Source organism: Dunckerocampus dactyliophorus, chromosome 2 (assembly GCF_027744805.1).
Source record: "Dunckerocampus dactyliophorus isolate RoL2022-P2 chromosome 2, RoL_Ddac_1.1, whole genome shotgun sequence".
NCBI classification, from domain to species: Eukaryota; Metazoa; Chordata; class Actinopteri; order Syngnathiformes; family Syngnathidae; genus Dunckerocampus; species Dunckerocampus dactyliophorus.
In genome coordinates, this window is record NC_072820.1 from 41,674,512 (window position 1) to 41,696,540 (window position 22,029).

Below are 22,029 nucleotides of genomic sequence, written 5' to 3' on the forward strand. Positions count from 1 at the left end.
TTAATACATTTCCTGTTAGATTAGATTAGAATCTTGGAAGGGTGTTATGTCCCAATATAAGAGCTGTAGAAAGCTTTTTTATTTGACCAGACGTCTAATGACAGCTACTAGCATGTACTACTACTAGCATTTTCATCTTCCTCCATAGCTAAATAAGCTAAAATAACCAAATTGATCCAAAGCGTTTCGGAGGCACACAGCTTTTGGCCAGCGATCGAATTAGAGTAAACTGGGACTTCACATGAAAGTTGTGAGGCTGAACTGTTTTGAAAATCCAACTGTTTTTGTGCATGTAGACGTAGTGAGCCACTCATTGCGAGCGCCACTGTCAGAAAGCCATTGTCTCTCTGCTGCTTGTAGTTGTAGTTTATAGTTGTTTAGAACTGCACTGCAACATACTGAGAGTTGTTTTGAACCATTAGGGTTTAGAGCCAACAAACTGGGAAAGAAAAAACCCTCTTTGTGACAGCTATTGAAAATCGTATATATTATGTCACTTATATTGTGCAGGCATACTTTAACTGATGTCCTTATCCTCATTTTAAAGTGCCAACAAGGCATGTTTGAGGGCATGCATGTAAGTAATAGTAAACAAAATAACATACTGGTGTCGTTGGTCAGAAATCGAACCAACCTATTGTTAGTCATCGCAGTGTAACCTCAAATGACTTCCAAAGGAAGATCTGTCTCACTGATATGACTTTATGTATGTATTAATGACATCAGTTAAGAAGGCTTAGGCTATTGTAGCTTAGGCTGCAGTTCTCTGTGCTTGTGTTTTTATTCAGTTGCCTCAATTAACACTGATGAAAGGTTGACATAACCGAAGATGTGCCGCCACGGTACAAGCTAAAGTTTGTGTGCGTGTGAATGACATCTGGGATGTTTTGGAAACCAGTGCCTATGTTGTTTTTCAGTTTTTTTCCGTTGTTGATTTTGTCCTTTTTGGCCTCATTGTGTTTCATTGTGGGTAACCACTCTACACAATCAAATGCATTTGTACAAATTTGCTTCCACAAGTACAGGTGACAGACGAACGGGCAAAACCGGACAAATACAATATAAGACTTGCCTGTGCAGCATCAGAGAACACAACAATGGTGCGTTCAAGGACCGTCAACAAAGTGAGAAGCGCCGCTGCTCTCCAAAACACAATGAAACAAAACAACATAAATTAGCAAAAACTGTAGGATTTCTAACTGTATATTTTGAACAAAAAAAATGTATGTAGTTATTTAGCAAATAATTTTTTTGGAGTGTTTTTTTAAAAATTTTTTTTAATCATTTGCCTAAAAGTTTTCCCGGTGGTTGGGGACCCATGCTGTACGCTACCCGACAAACAACGCACAACAATAGGATTTAAAAACACAGATTCAAAAATGTGGTTACTAGAAACAGAAACCGCTAGAAGAGGTCATCGTTTTTTGCAACCTTTTAGTTGATTAGATGATTTCACAAGTCATACAGTATGTGTAATGTACAGAGGGGAACAAGGGACAATTGGCAGCTCTCGACCAGCAGTACAACAATCAGCTCAATATGTGACACGCTCTAAAGCGGGGTCCCCAACCTGTCTGTGGGGGGCGCAGGAAACTTTTAGGTGCAATGATAAAAAAAAAAACAATTTGTAAATAACTACATCGAGTTTTATGTAAATGCATAACAATCTTGGAAACATGAGCCATAACTTTATTTAAAAAATACTATGCAGTTAGAAATCCCAAACTTTTTGCATGTTTTAGTGCTTTGCAGTTGTCCCACTTTGTTCGCCGGTTGTGCGTGCGCTAACTTTCTCCGACGCTGCACAGATAGACTGCTATACCGTATTTTTCCCCTTTTTGTTTCCACTCATATTTGGTCATAACGGTAAGGTTTCATGACGTTATTAAGTGGTAATGTGCATAATTGTTTTGTTCAAAGCCTCAAGTTAATTCATGCTAGCACACTGCCTGTTGTTCCAAAACAACAAAAACAAACTCCAGGCTCCTAAAGGTGGATGGTGGGTCTGTATTCATTTTATTAGATGTTTGATGTTTCCTGGCTTAGTTGTACACAATTTATAATAAATATGATAAATTACATTGCTATATTGTGTGACCACTGCTCTAAAGGGCATCCTTGACATGACCTTGCAAAGTTGAACTACATTCTTACAAGCCTCTCCCTCACAGGAGTGAAACGACAACATACCCAGGTCAAGACACAAAGCTTAGCAGAAGCATGTTGCTTTGTCATTAGCCTTTACTAGGTTTGTTTGACAGTTAGCAAACCATTATAAATGGACCGATAGCACTCAAATGGAACTACCAAATTGAGCAGTGTGAGCAGTCAAGTTGTGGCTCTCAGTTGGTCTTTATTGTGTGTGCACGTGTGTGCGTGTGCGTGCGTGCATAACCCGCGTGGTCCAGCCTGCTGCACGTTCCACCCAGGCTTGAACCAGGATCTGCTGAATGAGTGCTAGCCGCCATGCTAAAAGTCTAGACTGTCAACACAATGTCCAGCACGACTCTTAAGGTCTTAGGGTGCGAGGTTTACCAACGTACTTTCGCACAGCTGCACCAGCTGGCATCCATTACATGTAAAATACATGTACATTTTTAGCTTTTAGACTTTCCCTGCTAAGGGATTGACTAGTGCAGGGTCAATGAGGATTTAAAAAGAGCACTGCATGTATACATTTTTGTTGAACAACTTGTTCAGTACAAACGTTCGTGTCTCGAGTGTATTAAGTCAGCGTTGTCTAATAGAGGCAGATTTGATAATGGTGTGCATGTGATCGATGTTCTTGTTCCCAGTCTCACTTCGTTACAGAGAGCCCACAGACATGCACACATTAATTTCCGCATACTTGGCTGGGCATGTGCTTGCATTCGGTTCCATGTTAAACACATCTGTACATGGATACAGTGCATTCAACCCCCAGCTGAGATTCCATCTCTGGACAGTAGGACATTAGCGTCAAGGTAGTTGACAGGCTCGGGTTTTTTGCAGGCTGCCATTGTGGTTCTGTTCTTAGGGTTTGTATTCATCTAGTAGGGACAAGGGGGTGATGAGTTCTGTGAGGTGCATCAAACCCATTCAGAGCCAAGTGTTCTGGTGGGGAAGCTGGAGGTGCCTCTTACCTAAGACATGATTGAATTTGCCTTGGAGTGCTGCAAGCTCCCGCTGTCTGTACTTTGCCATGTACATGGCGAGATGGATGAGACGAGCACAGCGTCAGTTGTCTTTATGCAGAACAGAGTATTTTTAGTGTGCGCCATCATTCACTGGAGAGTTTGGACATCATTTAGGCAGACTGTGTGGGAGATTAAATTCCCTTTGCTGCATCTCCAAAAAAAGGAACAGGCCTGCTAATGTATCTGGTGCATGTTTCACAAAGGATGAGATGTGGTCATTGGTTTGTACATGTCTTTTTTCCCTTTTCTTTCTATTGATTTTAGCTGATGAAATGAGAAACCAAATAGTTCAGAGTGCATTCATCAGCACAGAGATCCATGCAGTCAGTGTTGACATGCAAAATCACATTTCCAAAAGATACATGTTACCTTCTCTGCGAGTAGAAGTGAGCACAAAAAAAAATCTAAGAAAAATTGCAATCTCAATTGACACTTACACGCAATGTAATATGAACTATTTTTTTAATTTTTATTTTACATATCGAGCTACATCACAAACAAATGCTGCCATTTTACTCAAGGACTCTCGTCGCATCGCTCTTGGCATGGCAGCCGACACTTCCTCTTCACTCTCCTTGTCCTCCAGCAAGCCTCGCCTGCCAGGGCAGCAGCGCCAACTTGCCCTGGCCAGCGAGGCGTGCTGGCTGTCATTCATTAGCTGACTGGGGAAGCGATCACATGAATTGACTTTTCTTTTGACTTGTCTTTTATTTTGTGCATAAATTGGGTTCATTTGTGTATTTATTTCTATTAAAAAAAGTCAACTGTCCATCCAGGCCCACTAATATGAAACAGTATGATTTCGTTAAAACCTAAGCACATGGCCATGAACATGATGTGTGTGTGCGAAATTATGAAAATGTGAAACATTTTTCCCAGATAATTGTGATCTCAATCCAAAACAAGCAAATTCCTATTTTTTGCAGACTTGTGCAGCCTTAGTAGCTTAACGTCACCATTTTTTAATGCAGTGAAGGTTGATTTATAATTATAAACCTGTATCACTCACACGGATCGAAAATGGAATCAGACAACAACAATACTGGAGGTCCTATCTCTACATTTCTTCTACTCACAAAATCAGCACCTGCCATCATCAAAAGACAACCACCACGCTCTCGACATGACTTGGAAGTATGTGCACAGAATGACTCTTCATCAAGATTCAATCTGAGTGGGTGTAGTAAAAATGCTATTTGTTCAACCCGTCACTTCCCTTTTATCACCACATTAAGTGCATTTCCGAGCCCTTTTGTCTTATTCTTTCTCACATTGTGCTTTTCCTCCCCTTTCAAGAGGGACACGTTGCCGTAGCAACCCGTCTTTTGCTTTCTGGCTCAGCCTTTCAGTCATCTACGCACTTACTCAACCCACAAGTCAGTTATTTAGAGATGGCAGCCATGCTGGCCATACAAGTCCATTCCTTCTGAAGGATTTCAGTATGTTGTCACTGGGCATTCATACACCGGTACAACGTTTATAAAGCAGATTTCAGAATCAGCAACAAAGTCAATGATCCCACCCTCCACCCCTAATGGCATCGTATCTTATTATGGGAAAGCTTGGATTGTCTCATGTATTTCCATATTTATTTCTTGCTTCAGGTTGCAAGATGGGAGCACCAGACACGTAACCTCTCCAAGATTTTTGGAAGTCCCTACTTCGCCTGCTACTTCCTGGGCTTCATCGTCATCCTTCTCAATGTGTATCGCAGCCACAGGTAGATAACACATTCTCATGATTGTGATCATGGTCATGGACCATAGTCAATACGGTGTGATTATCCCGATTTATCATTTTGTTGTTACTGTGCTTCTAATGCATCATCTCATACTGTACACACACTGTACACATAAGAGTTCCCTTAAATGTGAATGGTGCACTTTTGCATCAGTATTAGTAAGTATGACACCTGGCCAGTACATATTATAGGGAGAGAAAATGAAAAGACACGCAGCTTTTACTCTCCTGGGCAGTCTTTCCACGCAATTTAGCAGTGCTGCAGAAAGTTATGTCCCATTAATTCAGAAAAAAAACATTTGTGAGAGGGCATCTTGGTTCAAGCTCAAAGGTGTTCAGTGGTGTTGAGGCCTTTGTACACTGGGAGCCAAACTCCCCAAACTGTTCCCTTTGTGGGAACAGAAAGTTGGAAGCATGGAATTGATGATTTAAGGCGGGGGGTGTCCAAACTTTTTCCACGGAGGGCCATATAAGGAAAAAATGAAAGGATGCAAGGGCCACTTTGATATTTTGTAGACTAACACATGTGGATACACTAAGAAGTTGCATATATTTCAAGGAAAAAATTGCGTCTCATCTTTGTAATATGCAAAAAAGAATGTTATTAATATGAGCTAATATGAGCTTTTGCTAATTTTTTACCCATTATTGCTTTTTTTTAATTTTCCAAATATGTCAACTTTATTCTTAAATCTTGTCTTAATATTATGACTTTAGTCCCGTAATATTCTAACTTTTTCTCCAACCAAATTTTACAAAAATTACAACTTTATTTTTTTGTGTTTGTTTCTCATAATATTACGTTCATTCTCATGAAATTGCAACTTTTTTTCTCGTTTGACTTTTTTCTCTTTACATATATTATATATATATATTTCTCTATATTTTCTCTTAATATATGAGTCTTTTTCCGTCACGCTCATGGAATTACAGCTGTATTTTCCATTTCTGCTGTTGTTTTTTCCCAATTCTTTCAACTTTCGTCCTGTAATTTTTCTTCTCGTAATTATGACTTTATTCCCATAATATTTTGACTTTATTCTCATAAAATAACTTTTTCCACAATCTAATTTTCCCAAAATTACAATTTTGTGATGTTTTGTTTCTCATACTATACAATACAACTTAAAAAAAAAATAAGGTTTTTCTGTAATATTTCAACTTAATGCTACCAAAATGTTTTTTTTCTCATAATATGACGACGTTCTCGTAAAGTATGACTTTTTGTCATTAGAACTTTTTTGTCTTTAGTTTCCTTGTTAAATTATATTTTTAGAATGTGCCACGGGCCAATAAAACAACAGCCGGGGGCCACAAATGGCACCCAGGCCGCACCCAGGACACCCCTGATTTAAGAGGAATGAATGACCAATAATAGTTCTCAGTATCTCACAAAAGTGAGTACACTCCTCACATCTCTGCGAATATTTTATTATCTCTTTTCAAGGGACAACGCTGATGAAACTTTTAATACAACGTACAGTAGTCAGTGTACAGCTTGTATAACAGTGTCAATTTACCGTCCTTTCAAAATAACACAACACACGACCATTAATGTCTTAACCGTTGTCAACAAAAGTGAATACACCCCTCAGTGAAAAAGTCCAAATTGGGTCTAATTACCCTTTTTCCTCCCCGCAGTCATGTGACTTGCGTGTGTGACAAAGTCTCAGGTTTGAATGGAGAGCGCGTGTGTTAAATTTGGTGATATCGCTCTCACACACTTTCATACTGGTTACTGGAAGTTCAACATGGCACCTCATGGCAAAGAACTCTCTGAGGGTATCATTTTGAGAAATTGTCACATTAGGACTAGGGTTGTGAACGATAAATTGAGACGGCCGGATATATCCGGCTTGACGACATGTGTGCACGACATGTTGGGTCGCGCACACATTTTCCAGACAGACTGAGCTGCTTCACCACCGGCGAGTTGCGCCTCCCACAATGACGGCTTCAACTTGAAAGAGAGTATGCTCTCATAATACTGCGTGACAACTTTGTTGCGCCCTTGCAGTGTTTTGTTCAAGTTATTCAGGTGCTCGTAACATCCAGCATAAATGCAAAGTCCTGTATCCATATTGCGGAATGAAATTCTAACACTGGTTTGCCCTTTTCTTTCATGAACGCTTCAACTTCTTCTCGTAAATCAAAGAAACGCCTCAGCACAGCACCTCGGCTTAAGCAACTTACCTCTGTGTGGTATGGCAGGCCACAGATGTGGTCTTTCTCTCTTAGAAGTCTGTCAAAGTGACGGCGATTCAGGCGTCTGGATTGGATGAAATTAACAGTTTGGATGACCACCTTCATGATGTTATCCATCTTTAATGACTTGCAACACAAAGCCTCTTGGTGCAAAATACAGTGAAAAGTCCAAAAATCACATCCTCCATTTGCAGATTGCACTTTCGCTCTGAACTTTGTCACAAAACCTGCTTTTTTCCCAATCATTGAGGGTGCACCATCTGTAGCCAGGCTGACTGCGCGGGACCAGTCCACACCCACCCTGTCCAGCGCGCTGACAAGTGCGGCGAAAATATCAGATGCTGTCGTTGTATCTGTCATTGGCACCATCTCCGCAAACATTTGGTGACGGTCAATGTGTCATCAACTCCGTGAATGAAAATGGCCAGTTGTGCAACATCGGTAATGTCTGTGCTTTCATCAATTGCAATTGAAAACACAACGAATAACTTCACTTTGTTCTTTAACCGGCTGTCCAAATCTACTGAAAGATCGGAAATCCTGTCTGTAACTGTGTTTCTTGTCAGGCTGATATTTACAAAAGCCTGGCGCTTTTCATGGCACACAATCTCTGACGAAGGTTCTATTCTTCTTATATTCTTCTTATAACCCTAACCCTAACCAAACATACAGCTTCACTTCGGTGACTAAATAAGAGGATCACCATTTTTCTTGGAACACACGACACGCTGCATCCACTTTTCTCTTTTTTGAGAGAGACATTTTGGGGCAATGACGGTGCCAAAGCACATAATGTTAAAAGTGGAAGCCGGAATAAATAGAGCGGGCAAAACACAAAGTACCTGGCTGCACTTGTTTGACCAACTTGCACTGCACCGGTATAAACCGTTGCTTGCTTAACACAATTGCTACTGTGTCATTCAGTGGATGCAATTAGAACAGCGGTTTCTTTTATTCAAAAATTGTAGCTCATTTTTATAGTTTACAAAATCATCTCACAATTAAACCTGTCGGGCAGTATGTTTGACACCCCTAATATAAATCTATGTGATCAGCAGCGATATCGATGTCAGCCATTTTCACTCATGGATGATCGGTATCTGTATCAGGAGCATAAAAACCCGATCAGAGCATCCCTAATAAAGTCAGGTGGAAAACTTTGCTCGTAGTACTGAACGCGGTGCTTTTGAGAAAAATACACTGAACAAGGCTGACAGGTAATTTCCCTGTTTGCCATCACTGGATGTTTGCATGAATCACCAACTTCACACAGAGCATTAAAAAATAATTAAATGATAAATTCTTATAGATCACTCACAAACACAGCACACATGTAGCTGAATAATAAACAATAAATATAGCAAATTTTGATCAATTCATGTCAATTTCAGACTTAAAATAATGTGCCCATTTAATCTCCACCGATTTCCAGTTAAACCACGCCCACTTCTGTTTTATACCCCGCCCACTCCGAGTACACATAGGGATACAGATCATTTAAATGGGTGAACAGATACAGATACAGATACAGATGTGGATACAGATAGTGTGGTGTGGTGTACTCGCTCCTCCCTCAAGGTCATAATTATGAGAAGAAAATTTACAAGAAGAAAGTTGGAATCATTGAGGGAAAAAAACGAAAGAAATGGAAAAAACAGCATTTTATAAGAACAAAGTCAAAATATTAAGAGATAAAATTTATATTTTTTAATTAGGAAAAAAGTTTCAATAAAACTCAAGAGTATTACGAAAAAAAACAATGTCATTTTTGCAGAGTTGAAATATTAAAGAAAAAAAAGTTATTTTTAAAAGTTGTAATATCATGAGAATCAAACAAAACAAAATAAAATTGTGATTATTGGAAAGTTAGGTTGGGAAAAAAAGTTATAATAATATAGGAATAAAGTCATATTATGAAAGAACATTTATGAAGGTTATTTAAGAAGAAAGTTTAAATATTTAGAAAATGTAAAAAAAACAACAATAAAAATGGGGGGGGGAAATAGCAAAGAGTGAAGTTCATACTAATAATAGGCTTTTTACACCTATGTCACAAAGCTAAGATGCAGCTTTTATTTGAAATATATATAACCTTTCATATTTGCGTAGATGGCTGTCGCTGGAAAAAGTTTGGACACCCCTGCTCTAGGCTAAAAGAAGATTGCCGACACCCTGAAACTGAGCTGCAGTGCGCAGACCAAGACCATACAGCACACTGTTGTCCCATGAAACTATATCCTGTAGCTCTGACACAAGATGGTTTGAAATACAAGGAGCCAAAACGCCAAATTACCACAGAAACTTCCTTTGCCTTCTCATTAGCCTGTGTTTTTCTGCCTTTCTTTGGTACTTGTCCATATTTCTTCCATCTTCTGCATCACATTTAGCTCTTGGCATCCATACCTAAGGCATGTTTCCAGTGCATCAAGTAGCTCTAAATGGAGTGGCCATTTCATGTTTCCTGTTTCAGGAAATTTTTGTAATACCGCTTACCAGGGAACAGTGGTTTTAGGAGAAAACCAAAATAACAAGAAATTCATGTTTGTATGATGCAGTGCAGTTGTACACTCTTGAAAACTACAGCAACAATACCTCGGATACCTTTTTATAATCTTTTTTGGTATAACTCCTGTATCGGGTCACAAATTTGCTATAAACCATTTTGCATGTGAGCTCATTCCTCCTGCAATGCACAAATTCACCAGTAAACCAACCTTTCATCACTGCCTTGCTGGTAAATTGAATGGCTAATTGGCTTAGGACTCATCTGGAGTCTTTTTTTATATCACTCTAGCAGACAGAATACAAAATAAATGAAAAAAACTGTTCCTGGAAAAAGCAAGGGATGCCAATTATTGGGATTGGAATACACAGTGATGATTTTTCATTTTTATTTCCATTAATATATAGTTTGTACCTTCTTAAAAATAATCATAGCCATCTGTTGCTTGTGGTTCTTTCCAGGACTGAAACATATTGTCACTGACATGCACACTGTCCACTGTTAATGGATTTTTGTGTAATCCCATTGACATACAGAAAAAGTACGGTAGTTCTTCTTTGACCAAAGTATCTACCGTTAATTAGAATTCAATTAATGGCATGTGTGATTAGTGTAAAAACTGATGATGTGTTTATATTCATCTGTTGTAGTGCATTCCTAATGCTAAAAGCCTGCTAATTTAATAGCAGTGCATATATTATATATAGCAGTGTTAATAGTGTTTCCAGAGGTATATGTATTGTATAAACAACTTTATTATAAAACTGTGTCAGATGAAAATGTAGGTCAGGTCTATGCAGCTCTAAAACCTTTTATGAAAATGTCAGTAGTGGCTGTGTCTCCATGCAACCCATGCCCATTTAACTTTTAAGTATTGTTTTTAGGCACCTTGCTGGAAAAAGTGTCTGCTTTCCACCGCTAAGGAACATACGCAGTGTTTTGTGGAATATTTAAAACATGTCAATCCAAGAACCAGTTTTATTCAGCCTTCTATTTTGTTAAATACTGTAGAGTAGAGCTGCAACAATTTATCAATAATCGATTATTAATCGACTATGCAGTTAATCGACAAAGATCTTGGTGTTCGATTAATCACTTTTTTTTAATTAAAAAATGTAAATAACCTCTGAATTCAGCCTTTCAAATGTGAAAGTTTTTTAATTTCCTTTGTCGTCCATGAAAGCCGACCTATTATATTTGTGTTTTAGGCAAAACAAGACACTGTTGTCCCTCGCAACATTGCGGTTCGATTATTGTTCCCTCGCTATATTACGTTTTTTCCTAAATTAATAAATGATCGCTGTTTCGTGGTAGACTATGGTCTGTTATTAGTCAGAACATATTGAAATACAAGTGATATGTAGTATTCTGGTCACTAGGCGGCAGTAATGACACAAAACATTGATGAGACATTACCTTACATTACATTACCTTAACACTGCATGAAGTCATTTCTCCTCCCATTTTATGTGGAAGTGGTATGTTTTTGGCTTTTTAAGTTTAGAAGAAATAAATTCAAGGCTCGCTGGTTAAATGGATAGATGGTTAGATAGGTTGGTAGACAGATACATAGATACTTTATTAACCTCCAAGACAAATTCACATTTCCAGCAGCTCGGCAAAAATGTCATAATAAACATCACTTAAAAATAAATAAGTAAATAATAATAAAACAAACAAGGCAAGATAGGAGGGATAAGAAAATAGAATAAGAATAAATAAATAAATAAATGCGGAACACTTGCATAATAAGGTAATAAGTCCTTTCCTGTTTTTAGTTTTAATCCCAATTCTTATGAAAACATTTTCCAAAATTCCTAAATTCGGTCAGGGCAACATAAGTGTTTCTGTTTTGGACTCGTTCTGTTATGGACTTTTTCCTGTTGTTCCCTGATGTCCATTGTCTTATTGGTTGTGCCATTTTTGTATTTTCCATTGGTCATTGGAGTGGGTTTGACTTCCCTACCTGTACTTCTGTCTTGCTTTCTGTGAATGTGGGTCCACCAGCCTTTACCTACACACACTGCGATGCCATTCAACTAGAACAGAGATTAGGCCTAACCTCACAAATGGACAAAAAAAATCCCACAGATCCACTCCTAACTATTGGCAAACGTTTTCCCAAAAGAGCAAATGGGCGTCCAACTCCATATTTTCTAAATGGTTGCCTTCCTCTAGGTAAAAATGTCACATATAAATAATGATGTGAACAAAAGGTACCTTCCTATAGTGAAATACCACTGGCAGAGGTTATATTTAGATTGGAGCCGACGTTACCTGCCTTCCATCGTTGCTCGTGTTTATATTAATGAGCACAGTGTTCTGCCTTGTTAATGCATTCATCTAGCAGAGCCCTGTGTTATTGTGAAAGGAGTCTGAGAATCCCACAATTAGCATAAATAGTAAACTTTGGAGTTCGCTGAAGATATCACAAAACCACACTGTTTTTCAATCAATGCAAGCCTATTCAGAGCTCTGTCGGCACACCCAGTAACCTCCTGCCCACGCCCTCCAAGCCCTATTTCCCATTTCTTTTTCCATTCCGAAACCCAGCAGCATGTCCGACCGCGCCATCTTACTTAACGCACAGCCCAGCAGTTGTTCTTTTTGTCAGATTTGATGCAACAACACATGACATCACATTACTCTCTGTGCTGCCCTTACAAAGCAACAACACCATAAGAGTCACAGCACAGACCCCCTAACCCAGTTTTTTCTTGTTAAGCCCAAACCTGGTTCCGATTTGGGGCCATTTTGATCGGCTGGAAGTGCGTTACATTCAGACAACATCCAGCAGAGAGGACAAAAAACTCTGTATTAACTTTGTATTTTTAAACCAATCAACCCTCCTAAAAGGCATTACGCTTTCACCCAATTTGGTGGCACAAGCTACAGTGCAGTGTGACGACAGTAATGTTAACACTTATTTTCCTCCATGATGACACACATACACCATTTATGCCATCAAGCAGACAAATGAAAGCACATTCATGATTGGAGCTGCAATCATTCATGCTTGGCTACGAGCTCTGTTTTTTTTGCAATTACACTTATATCAAAATATGTTCTGAGTGTAAATGATTAGAGCCCGACCGATATGGGATTTTGGGGGCCGATGCCGATATCCTATATATTGGCCGATAACCGATATATCGGCCGACACATGAAATAAGAGCATTCATGTTCACAGCATATACAAGTATACTGTACATGAACATAAATTCTTATAATACCTCAAATACGATTCAACACAAAGAAGCAGACGAAAGTTGATTTAGTACCACAAGGACATGCCTCTTTGTTATTTACTTTCAGGTGTTGCCACAAATTTGTAGTGTTTTTCTTGTGCTGGAGCCCTGGCTAACTTGCGCACTGCACATGACTCACCTAACGCCTGTGGAGTCTTTGTGAAGTGGCTCCACACCTTACTCGTCACCTCTGCCTGTCAAATGAAAATATAAACTTAGTGCATTTTGGTAATTAGCCTACAATTTGATACTACATTTGACCATTTTAAAGTAAAAACAAGTGGCTGCATTCGGCTGAAAGTGATAATACGTAGGCTAATGTGAGGTGTTTTCCAACTAATACATTATGTGTTAATAAAAAGCTTATGCACAAAAATATCTTACCAATATCAATTAGTCATATTTATTAGCCATTGAAAAGTTCATCTGCCATTTGCAAACAGCTCAATAAAAAATGCTTAATGCTTAATCAAACATCCATCCATCCATTTTCTATACCGCTTCTCCTCATTAGGGTCGCGGGGGTATGCTGGAGCCTATCCCAGCTGACTTCGGGCGACAGGCGGGGTACACCCTGGACTGGTCGCCAGCCAATCGCAGGGCACATATAGACAAACAACCATTCACACTCACATTCATACCTATGGACAATTTAGAGTCGCCAATTAACCTAACATGCATGTTTTTGGAATGTGGGAGGAAGCCGGAGTACCCGGAGAAAACACACACACACACACGGGGAGAACATGCAAACTCCACACAGAAATGCCCAGAGAATCGAACCCAGGTCTTCCCGATCTCCAAGCTGTTACTGTGTTGGCCAACGTGCTAACCACTAGACCACCGTGCGGCTAATCAAACATTAAAAAGTGAAAAAAAAGTTGAGTACAAACAAAATAGGAACTAATGAAAACATTACTAGACTTAATACAAGGGACTGAATTACATTTTATGTAACAATGTAGCTGCTTTCAAAACATGCAATATATAAAATTACAACTAAATACATTGAACATTTCCAAAATTATTTTAATGAAGACATTTAATGAAGAGATGCAACTTACACAACGATAAAACACTGTAATACACTCTCTAAAACTTGCATATAAAAAAAGTAAATGTTCTCCTTGACGGGCCCTGACAGCGTTGACACTAAAGTGTATTGTTATATTGTTTTACTAAGTCACAGCTTACCATGGCGTAAAAAAATGCGCTTTCTTTCGGTTCTCTCATATTGTCAGTCGAGTTAGCGAGACACGCAGAGCTGCGGCTCGCTGTCCTTGTGTGTGAGGGGAGGGGCCAGGTACTTGAGCAAGGAGCAGCACAGAGAGACACACGGAAAGGGAGCGACAGAATCTGTGTAGCTGTTTTTTTCCATCGGAGTTGAACAGCTGCTGCTGCGTTAACATCCTAGCAGAAGGTGTCATCATTTGATCAAAGTAACTCAAGATTTGTCAGATCGAAACGCGATCACCGCATTAGACTTCTATCAAAACATGTGATAGTACAGTCGTCCCTTCTTTATCGCAGTTAATTGGTTCAAAACCCAACTGCGACAATTGAATTTCCGCTAAGTAGGATTCAATATTATCAAATGGAATATTTTTGTTGTTAGTAGGGATGTCCCAATCCGATCTTCAGGATCGGTATCGGCTGTTGATGCGCTGTATTTTGAAGAACAGATAATATCGGCTTCCGCCACGAGATCGGGCCGATCCGGTTGCCGTATAACGTTCACCATGGTAGATGCAGTAATGCACCTCAAAGCTGGTTGCCACTTGACTCGCGCCACCCGCAAGAAGAAGAAGAAAACGCAACACCACCATGCAGACATGTCCTCGGTGTACCACGGTGAAGTTAGTTTCACATTGGATATTCAGCTCCGTAGCTACGACGGTAGTTCCACTGTGCCCGGTTGGCTGTGTCACTGTGCGGGGAGCTCGCACAGGAAGTGCCACTGTAACCGCTGGTTGTTTATACTAGGAACCGTCAAATTACTATTTCCTTGAAGAGAGTTTGTTTGAGTTTGTTAAAAAAAGTCATATATTCTTAATCACACCACAAATTGATCTATAGTCATATTGAATGATTAGTCGTACCCTAAAAGTATTTTGCATGCCCATTTTTTCCAAATTTTATCTTTATCAGATGGACTTTTATTGGATCTTTTATTGGCCTATGGACCTGACTCACAGAGGTTTGTTCCAAAAGCCAAACAATATTGCTGGTCATGCTGTGTAATAAAAAAGTTAATTCAGCAATACTGTGGTTGCATTATTTGGAATGCTTTTCATAACCATATTCAATTCCACAAATTGGGACTATAAAAAAAAAAAATCGGATCAGAATAATAAATCCAAATAATATGGATCGGAACATCTCTAGTATTTAGAGTATAGTAAGAGTATAGTAGACATAGTAATAGAAAATGAGTTATTTTTGACAGAGCAGTTTCTGCTATTGTCTCATCAATGTAACGTGACTGGCACGTAGAGACCAGTGTAGAATACAACTCCACTGCCGTTGTGTAGAGACTCGCAATGCGCTTCAATTGCTTCAATAACTTCTCAGGTCCCACTTCTTAAAGGCGCACACAAGTCACAGATACTGTATTACAGTTCATGTCGCGTCTTTTGAATGCCTTATATTTGACTCAGTTAAATAAAAAAAAGTCTGTTCAGACAAAATATGGTCTCTTCACGTTCTCGTGAACCCAATATCATGTATCGTCTCGCCTTGTGAGCTGAGTGTATCGTGACACTCCTGTAGATTACAGTTGTCTTATATTGATTGCAGTGCAGTTACTGTAAGATGCGTGTATCTCCTGATGTTGACACACCTCAAAGAACAAGAAAACATACAATGTGTCCTACTGTGTGTAGAGTCCCAATTGCTTAGGATGTGTTCTTCTATGCTGTAATGTCCTGCAGTGTTCGCTTGTCCCAATTTGGCATATTGGAGCCCAATGACGTCAAATGTTTGCATCTAGAAAAGACGCATTCATTACTGTTGCTTTTGAAGAAACGGTCTGAAAAAGGTCGCAATTGCTCCATCACTGTGGTTTTGTTCTGTGGCCACATGGAGATATTCAGTCTTGATGTGTGAAGACAGGTATGAAAAACCCATGTGTTTTATTTGACCTTTGTCCACAAGCTTTCTGTATCACCGAAATGCTTTTTATATTAAATGATTGGCCAACGTTTGGCAACAAGACACACCTAAACACCGATATACATTCCGTCCATAGAGCTTCTCCGACCACCACCAAACATTCATTCACATGTACTGCATACATCCGTGTGGGCGACACTGGAGACGAGGTGGGTGAAGTGTCTTGCCCAATGTCAAAGTGACAAGGATGGATGGATGGAGGGAGTGGGGTTCGCTCTACCATCGACAAACCGCTCTACCACCTGGACCCCTGCCGATTGGGCAAACACGAGAAAAAAGCTAAATACAGTGGAACTTTTGTTAGCGTCATTAATTCGTTCCAGATGGTCCGACTCTAACCGGAATGGACGCTAACCAAATATTTGTTTTCCCATAATAAATCATGTAAATCCAATTAATCCATTTCAGAAAGTCAAATATGTTAACACAAAACACCTTTTTATCCACCTTTTTGGAAGGTGTGTGTCCCATTACATTTGATGTAAAAGTAATGCCGCATTTCAGAAAAAGGACGTCATACCAACAGTAAAATAGTGTGATGGTCTGGGCTGAATTTGAATGTGGCTGAATTACAACAATTCTGCAAAGATGAGTGGGCCAAAATTCCTCCACAGCGCTGTAAGAGACTCATTGCAAGTTATCACAAACGCTTGATTGCAGTTGTTGCTGCTAAGGGTGGCCCAAACAGTTATTAGGCTTAGGGGGCAATCACTTTTTCACACAGGGTCATGTAGGCTTGGATTTTTTTCTCCCTTAATAATAAGTTTCATTTAAAAACTACGCTTTGTGTTCAGTTTTGTTGTAATTGACTAATATTTAAATTTGTTCGATGAGCTGAAACATGTAAGTGTGACAAACATGCAAAAAAAAAATACAAAATCACATTTTCAAACCACCTTTTATGCTAAATGAAAAGGTATAAACGAACCTTTAAGGTTGCGTTTACCTTCATTGAAGACGTGATTCTTGACGAGACTGTTCCCAAAGAAACGATGTGGCAGCGAGACACCACACAGACACCACCTTCCCGCTTTGCCACGCGTTATTTCTTGAATTCACAAGTGTTTCTCACCTCAATACTGTAACCCAAAATGGAGAGAGAACACGAAATGATATGCAGGCGTTTAAAGGTAATGAATAAAGTACTCTGATGTCTTGTTTATGAGCTATGCTATGATTTGAATACCACTACTTTTTAAAATTGACCTGACACTTTAGTATATTTGTACAAAGTATCTGTATTGGATGGATATCGCCGAGGCCAGCCTGAATTTTACTCAGTATCGAATCAGAACAAAAAATAGTGGCATCGCACATCGCTAATGATAAGGGCAGGGGCAGTAAGAGCAAAATGACTGCTACAATGCACACGAGACGTCCATATACAGATTGCTGATTAGATCAGCTGCATCATTGTATAAGCCGCAGAGTTCAAAGTGTGAGCAAAAAGTAGCGGCTTATTACAGTAATAAGACGACAAGATGCGTGCTTTATTGTACGCTGAACACAGAATGTACGCAACCCGAGGCAAAATTGTGGGGTCATTTTTTTACGTTAACCAAAAACACGCTGCAGAACAGGCTGATTAGGTGTCCAGCATAACTTAACACATTAACAGCTATTCAGCTACACAATAGCATAGAGAACATACCTGGGAGGTTGAATTGCCAAACTGAAAAAAGTGCGACTTCTGGTGCAGGAAATACGGTTCTTGCAATTTTTCTTCAAACCACATTATGAATCTCCCATACAATCCAACATTAATCATACAATGTCACAACTGAGATAAAAGCAATATAGATAAAAAACAGATTCATATTTCCTATCTACCATAACTGAACATATCCTGTGATGTTTTTTGGCAACCTGTATCACTACGGTCTATCACAGAGCAATCAGTTTTTAAATATCATTTAAACCTCATTTACTCAGACTGGTATTTGACATGTGATCAATGTAGGTGATTTAGATGTGATTCTTTACATGTGCATCTATTTTTGTTTTAGGTGTTGTTATTATATTTTACTGGATCTTCCCTGTTCTTATTTGTTTACAGCTGTTTTTACTCTTGTCAAGCACCTTTGGCACCGTCGGGATGTTGGAAGGTGCCATTCAAATAAACCTTGAATTGATTTGATTTCCATGTGTACAGAAATGTCATTCCACCCCAAAGTGTGCAATCAGTTGCAGGTGCACCTGGCCGAGAGCAGAGGCCAGAAAAAAACACCTAAGAAGAGAAAAGGGGCCACAATAATAAAGACAGCAACCAAAGGCGCCATGGCACGTAACACCAAAGTAGTGCAAATATTTGTTTCTCAAAAGTACCAAAAATTTTTTGTCCATCGTTACCTAAATGGAGAAAAAATATGTGGGCTACATGCTTTCAGAGACAAAAATTATGACCATGACACTGTTCGTTAATTGCATAAAAGCGGGGCTTTATTTGTATTAAAGTAGGTCAGTCCAACTGCTTTCTACTGGCACCTGATGATGCCCTTCCGTTCACTGGCATCTAATCTATCAAGCTCACAATGTGTTGAATATCAACCTGAGATTTTATTCATGTTGAAAAATGTGGTATATAGATTGACTAGACAAGTGCCTTTATATTATTTGCCTTACATTTTCTTTGTATTTTCAGTTATAAGACCTCAAAAGCATCCCTCTCACGCTCACGTTCACACCTGTGGATGGTTTACAAAATAGAAATAGCAGACGTTAAGCACAAAAAGAGCAATGCTTGATGACCATCAAATTAACGAAGTGACTCAAGCCGTCACTTCACTATATTTAATGAATGTTTTAAATGAGTTTGCTGAACCTTGAAATGCTTTGCCTTGCTTTGAATTGTCTTGCAGGTGCTACTGGAATCATTATTGTCTTTGATCCTTGCTTAAAATAACACAGTAACGACATCTGACCCTGTTTTTCCCTGCAGCATGACAGTGGTCATGAAGACCCAAGCCAGGTGGGAGATGATGGACAGGCCGGAGGTGTTCTACTTTGGTGTACTTCTCATTGTGCTGGGCTCTGTGCTGGTGGTCAGCAGCTTTTTAGCTCTGGGATTTACAGGAACATTCCTTGGTTAGTATCAAAAGCAGGCAGGATTTATTGTACCCCGTGTCTTTACATATTAATCCAGTTTGACTTGAGATATGTCACAAAAGTGAGTACACCCCTCACATTTCTGCAAATATTTTATTATATCTTTTCATGGGACACCACTGAAGAAATGAAACTTTGCTACAACGTAAAGTAGTCAGTGTACAGCTTGTATAACAGTGTAAATTTACTGTTCCCTTCAAAATAACTCAATACACAGACCTTAATGTCTAAACTGCAGGCAACAAAAGTGAATACACCCCAAGTGAAAATGTCCAAATTGGGCCCAATTAGCCATTTTCTTTCCCCAGTGTCATGTGACCCATTAGTGTTACAAGGTCTCAGGTGTGAATGGGGAGCAGGTGTGTTAAATTTGGTTTTATCACTCTCACACTCTCATACTGGTCACTGGAAGTTTAACATGGCACCTCATGGCAAAGAACTCTGAGGATCTGAAAAAAAGAATTGTTGCGCTACACGAAGATGGCTTAGGCTATAAGAAGATTGCCAACACTCTGAAACTGAGCAGCAGCACGGTGGCCAAGACCATACAGCGGTTTAACATCACAGGTTCCACTTAGAACAGGCCTCGCCATGGTCGACCAAAGAAGTTGAGTGCACGTGCCCAGCGTCATATCCAGAGGTTGTCTTTGGAAAATAGACGCCTGAGTGCTGCCAGCATTGCTGCAGAGGTTGAAGGGATGGGTGGTCAACCTGTCAGTGCTCAGACCATACGTCGCACTCTGCATCAAATTGGTCTGCATGGCTGTCATCCCAGAAAGAAGCCTCTTCTAAAGATGATGCATAAGAAAGCCCGCAAACAGTTTGCTGAAGATAAGCAGACTAAAGACATGGATTACTGGAACCATGTCCTGTGGTCTGATGAGACCAAGATAAACTTTTTTGGTTCAGATGGTGTCAAGCGTGTGTGGCGGAAACCAGGTGAGGAGTACAAAGACGAGTGTGTTTTACCTACAGTCAAACATGGTGGTGGGAGTGTCATGGTCTGGGGCTGCCTGAGTGCTGCCGGCACTGGGGAGCTACAGTTCATTGAGGGAACCATGAATGCCAACATGTACTGTGACATCCTGAAGCAGAGCATGATCCCCTCCCTTCGGAAACTGGGCCGCAGGGCAGTATTCCAACATGACAACGACCCCAAACACACCTCCAAGACAACCACTGCTTTGCTAAAGAAGTTAAGGGTGAATGTGATGGACTGGCCAAGCATGTCTCCGGACCTAAATCCTATTGAGCATCTGTAGGGCATCCTCAAACTGAAGGTGAAGGAGCACAAGGTCTCTAACATCCACCAGCTCCGTGATGTCGTCATGGAGGAGTGGAAGAGGATTCCAGTGGCAACCTGTGAAGCTCTGGTGAACTCCATGCCCAAGAGGGTTAAGGCAGTGCTGGAAAATAATGGTGGCCACACAAAATATTGACACTTTTGGCCCAATTTGGACATTTTCACTTGGGGTGTATTCACTTTTGTTGCCTGCAGTTTAGACATTAAGGTCTGTGTATTGAGTTATTTTGAGGGGACAGTAAATTTACACTGTTATACAAGCTGTACACTGACTACTTTACATTGTAGCAAAGTTTCATTTCTTCAGTGTTGTCCCATGAAAAGATATTTGCAGAAATGTGAAGGGTGTACTCACTTTTACTCACTTTTGTGACATACTGTATATATTGTAATATGTATTGCATTCAGTACAGTATATTGTACAGTATAGGATAGATATACACATAACTTTGGTTATGGCATGATTTAAAAAAAATTGTAAAAATTAAAATACGTTATTAGGTCAACCAGTCGCCCGGGCCTACCCGTTCATTCCGCTATAGAACCAACGCACCCAGGTGTTGAGACAGATGCACAGAGTGAACTCTCTTGCCATCTAGCCTGTGGGCTTAGAGAGAGAGGGGAGGAAAACAAACACGCATGCACATGTCGTTGTGTATATTGATATATATTTATTGATTGTTGTGACAGGCCTACTCCCCACCAGTGCTGACACGGGGAGTGCCCTGCCTTTTTGGAGATTGTTGCAGCCTGATTTTTGTGGAAGCTTTTCCCAAAAATTCTGATTTTTTTATTTTTTTATTTATTTGTATTTACTGTATTTATGAGGATTAGTGCCATTGCAAAGGTCTGCATGGTTGCAGGCCTTAGCTGCTGCTATGTTGTTCTTCAGGCCACAAAGTAGTGCTACTACACTGTTGATCAAAATTCGAAAACCAGAGGAAAAATTGCATAAATTTATATTTTGCACTGTTGTATCTTAAGGAGGTTCAACGTACACTAGCATCAAAATGCAAAAGGAAGAAATGGGAGTGAGACAAAAATGTTCTGAGGAAGCAATTCATTGCAAACAAGCATTTATGTGAAACAGGCTGATCAAAAGTTTAAAACCAAAGCCTTTAAAAGCCAACATTTTGGCAAACATTTTCTGTCAGGTCTGTATGTTCACACTGTCGTGATCTCGCCCGTGTGTGCGTGGCAGTCGGGAGGTCTAAAAGCTTTGTGGTCGGATTGTTGAGCTGCATAAGCAAGGCCTCTCGCAGCAAGGCAGTCATTTTTAACTTCTTCAAAGACCCTGAGGCTTATGGAACAAAAAAGTCAAGTGGTAGACCCAAAAATGTCAGTGGCCCAGAGCCAGAGGATCCGTTTGGCTTTCTGTTAAGACACGGGACGATCCTCAGCCCAAATGAAGATTGTTACTGGTCCCGAGTGCAGTCAAATAGCCATCAGACAGCATCTGCGAAAGAAGGGTTTTAAGACCTAAAAATGTTGTCAAAGGCCTTGTATCCTTCAACGCCAAAAATTGCCTGTTTGGCGTACGGAACATGGGACATTGAAAGGCGGAAGAAAGTGTTATTC

General features: G+C 39.8%; 1 protein-coding gene across 1 annotated transcript in view; it reads left to right on the plus strand.

The window, feature by feature from the left end:
* pemt (phosphatidylethanolamine N-methyltransferase) overlaps positions 1-22,029 on the plus strand; it is a 48,389-nt gene that overhangs the window by 11,602 nt on the left and 14,758 nt on the right. The window contains exons 3-4 of the mRNA XM_054767645.1: positions 4,781-4,896; positions 18,982-19,127. Of these exons, the coding sequence (XP_054623620.1) occupies positions 4,781-4,896; positions 18,982-19,127 (262 nt within the window). The remainder of the gene's footprint in view (positions 1-4,780; positions 4,897-18,981; positions 19,128-22,029) is intronic.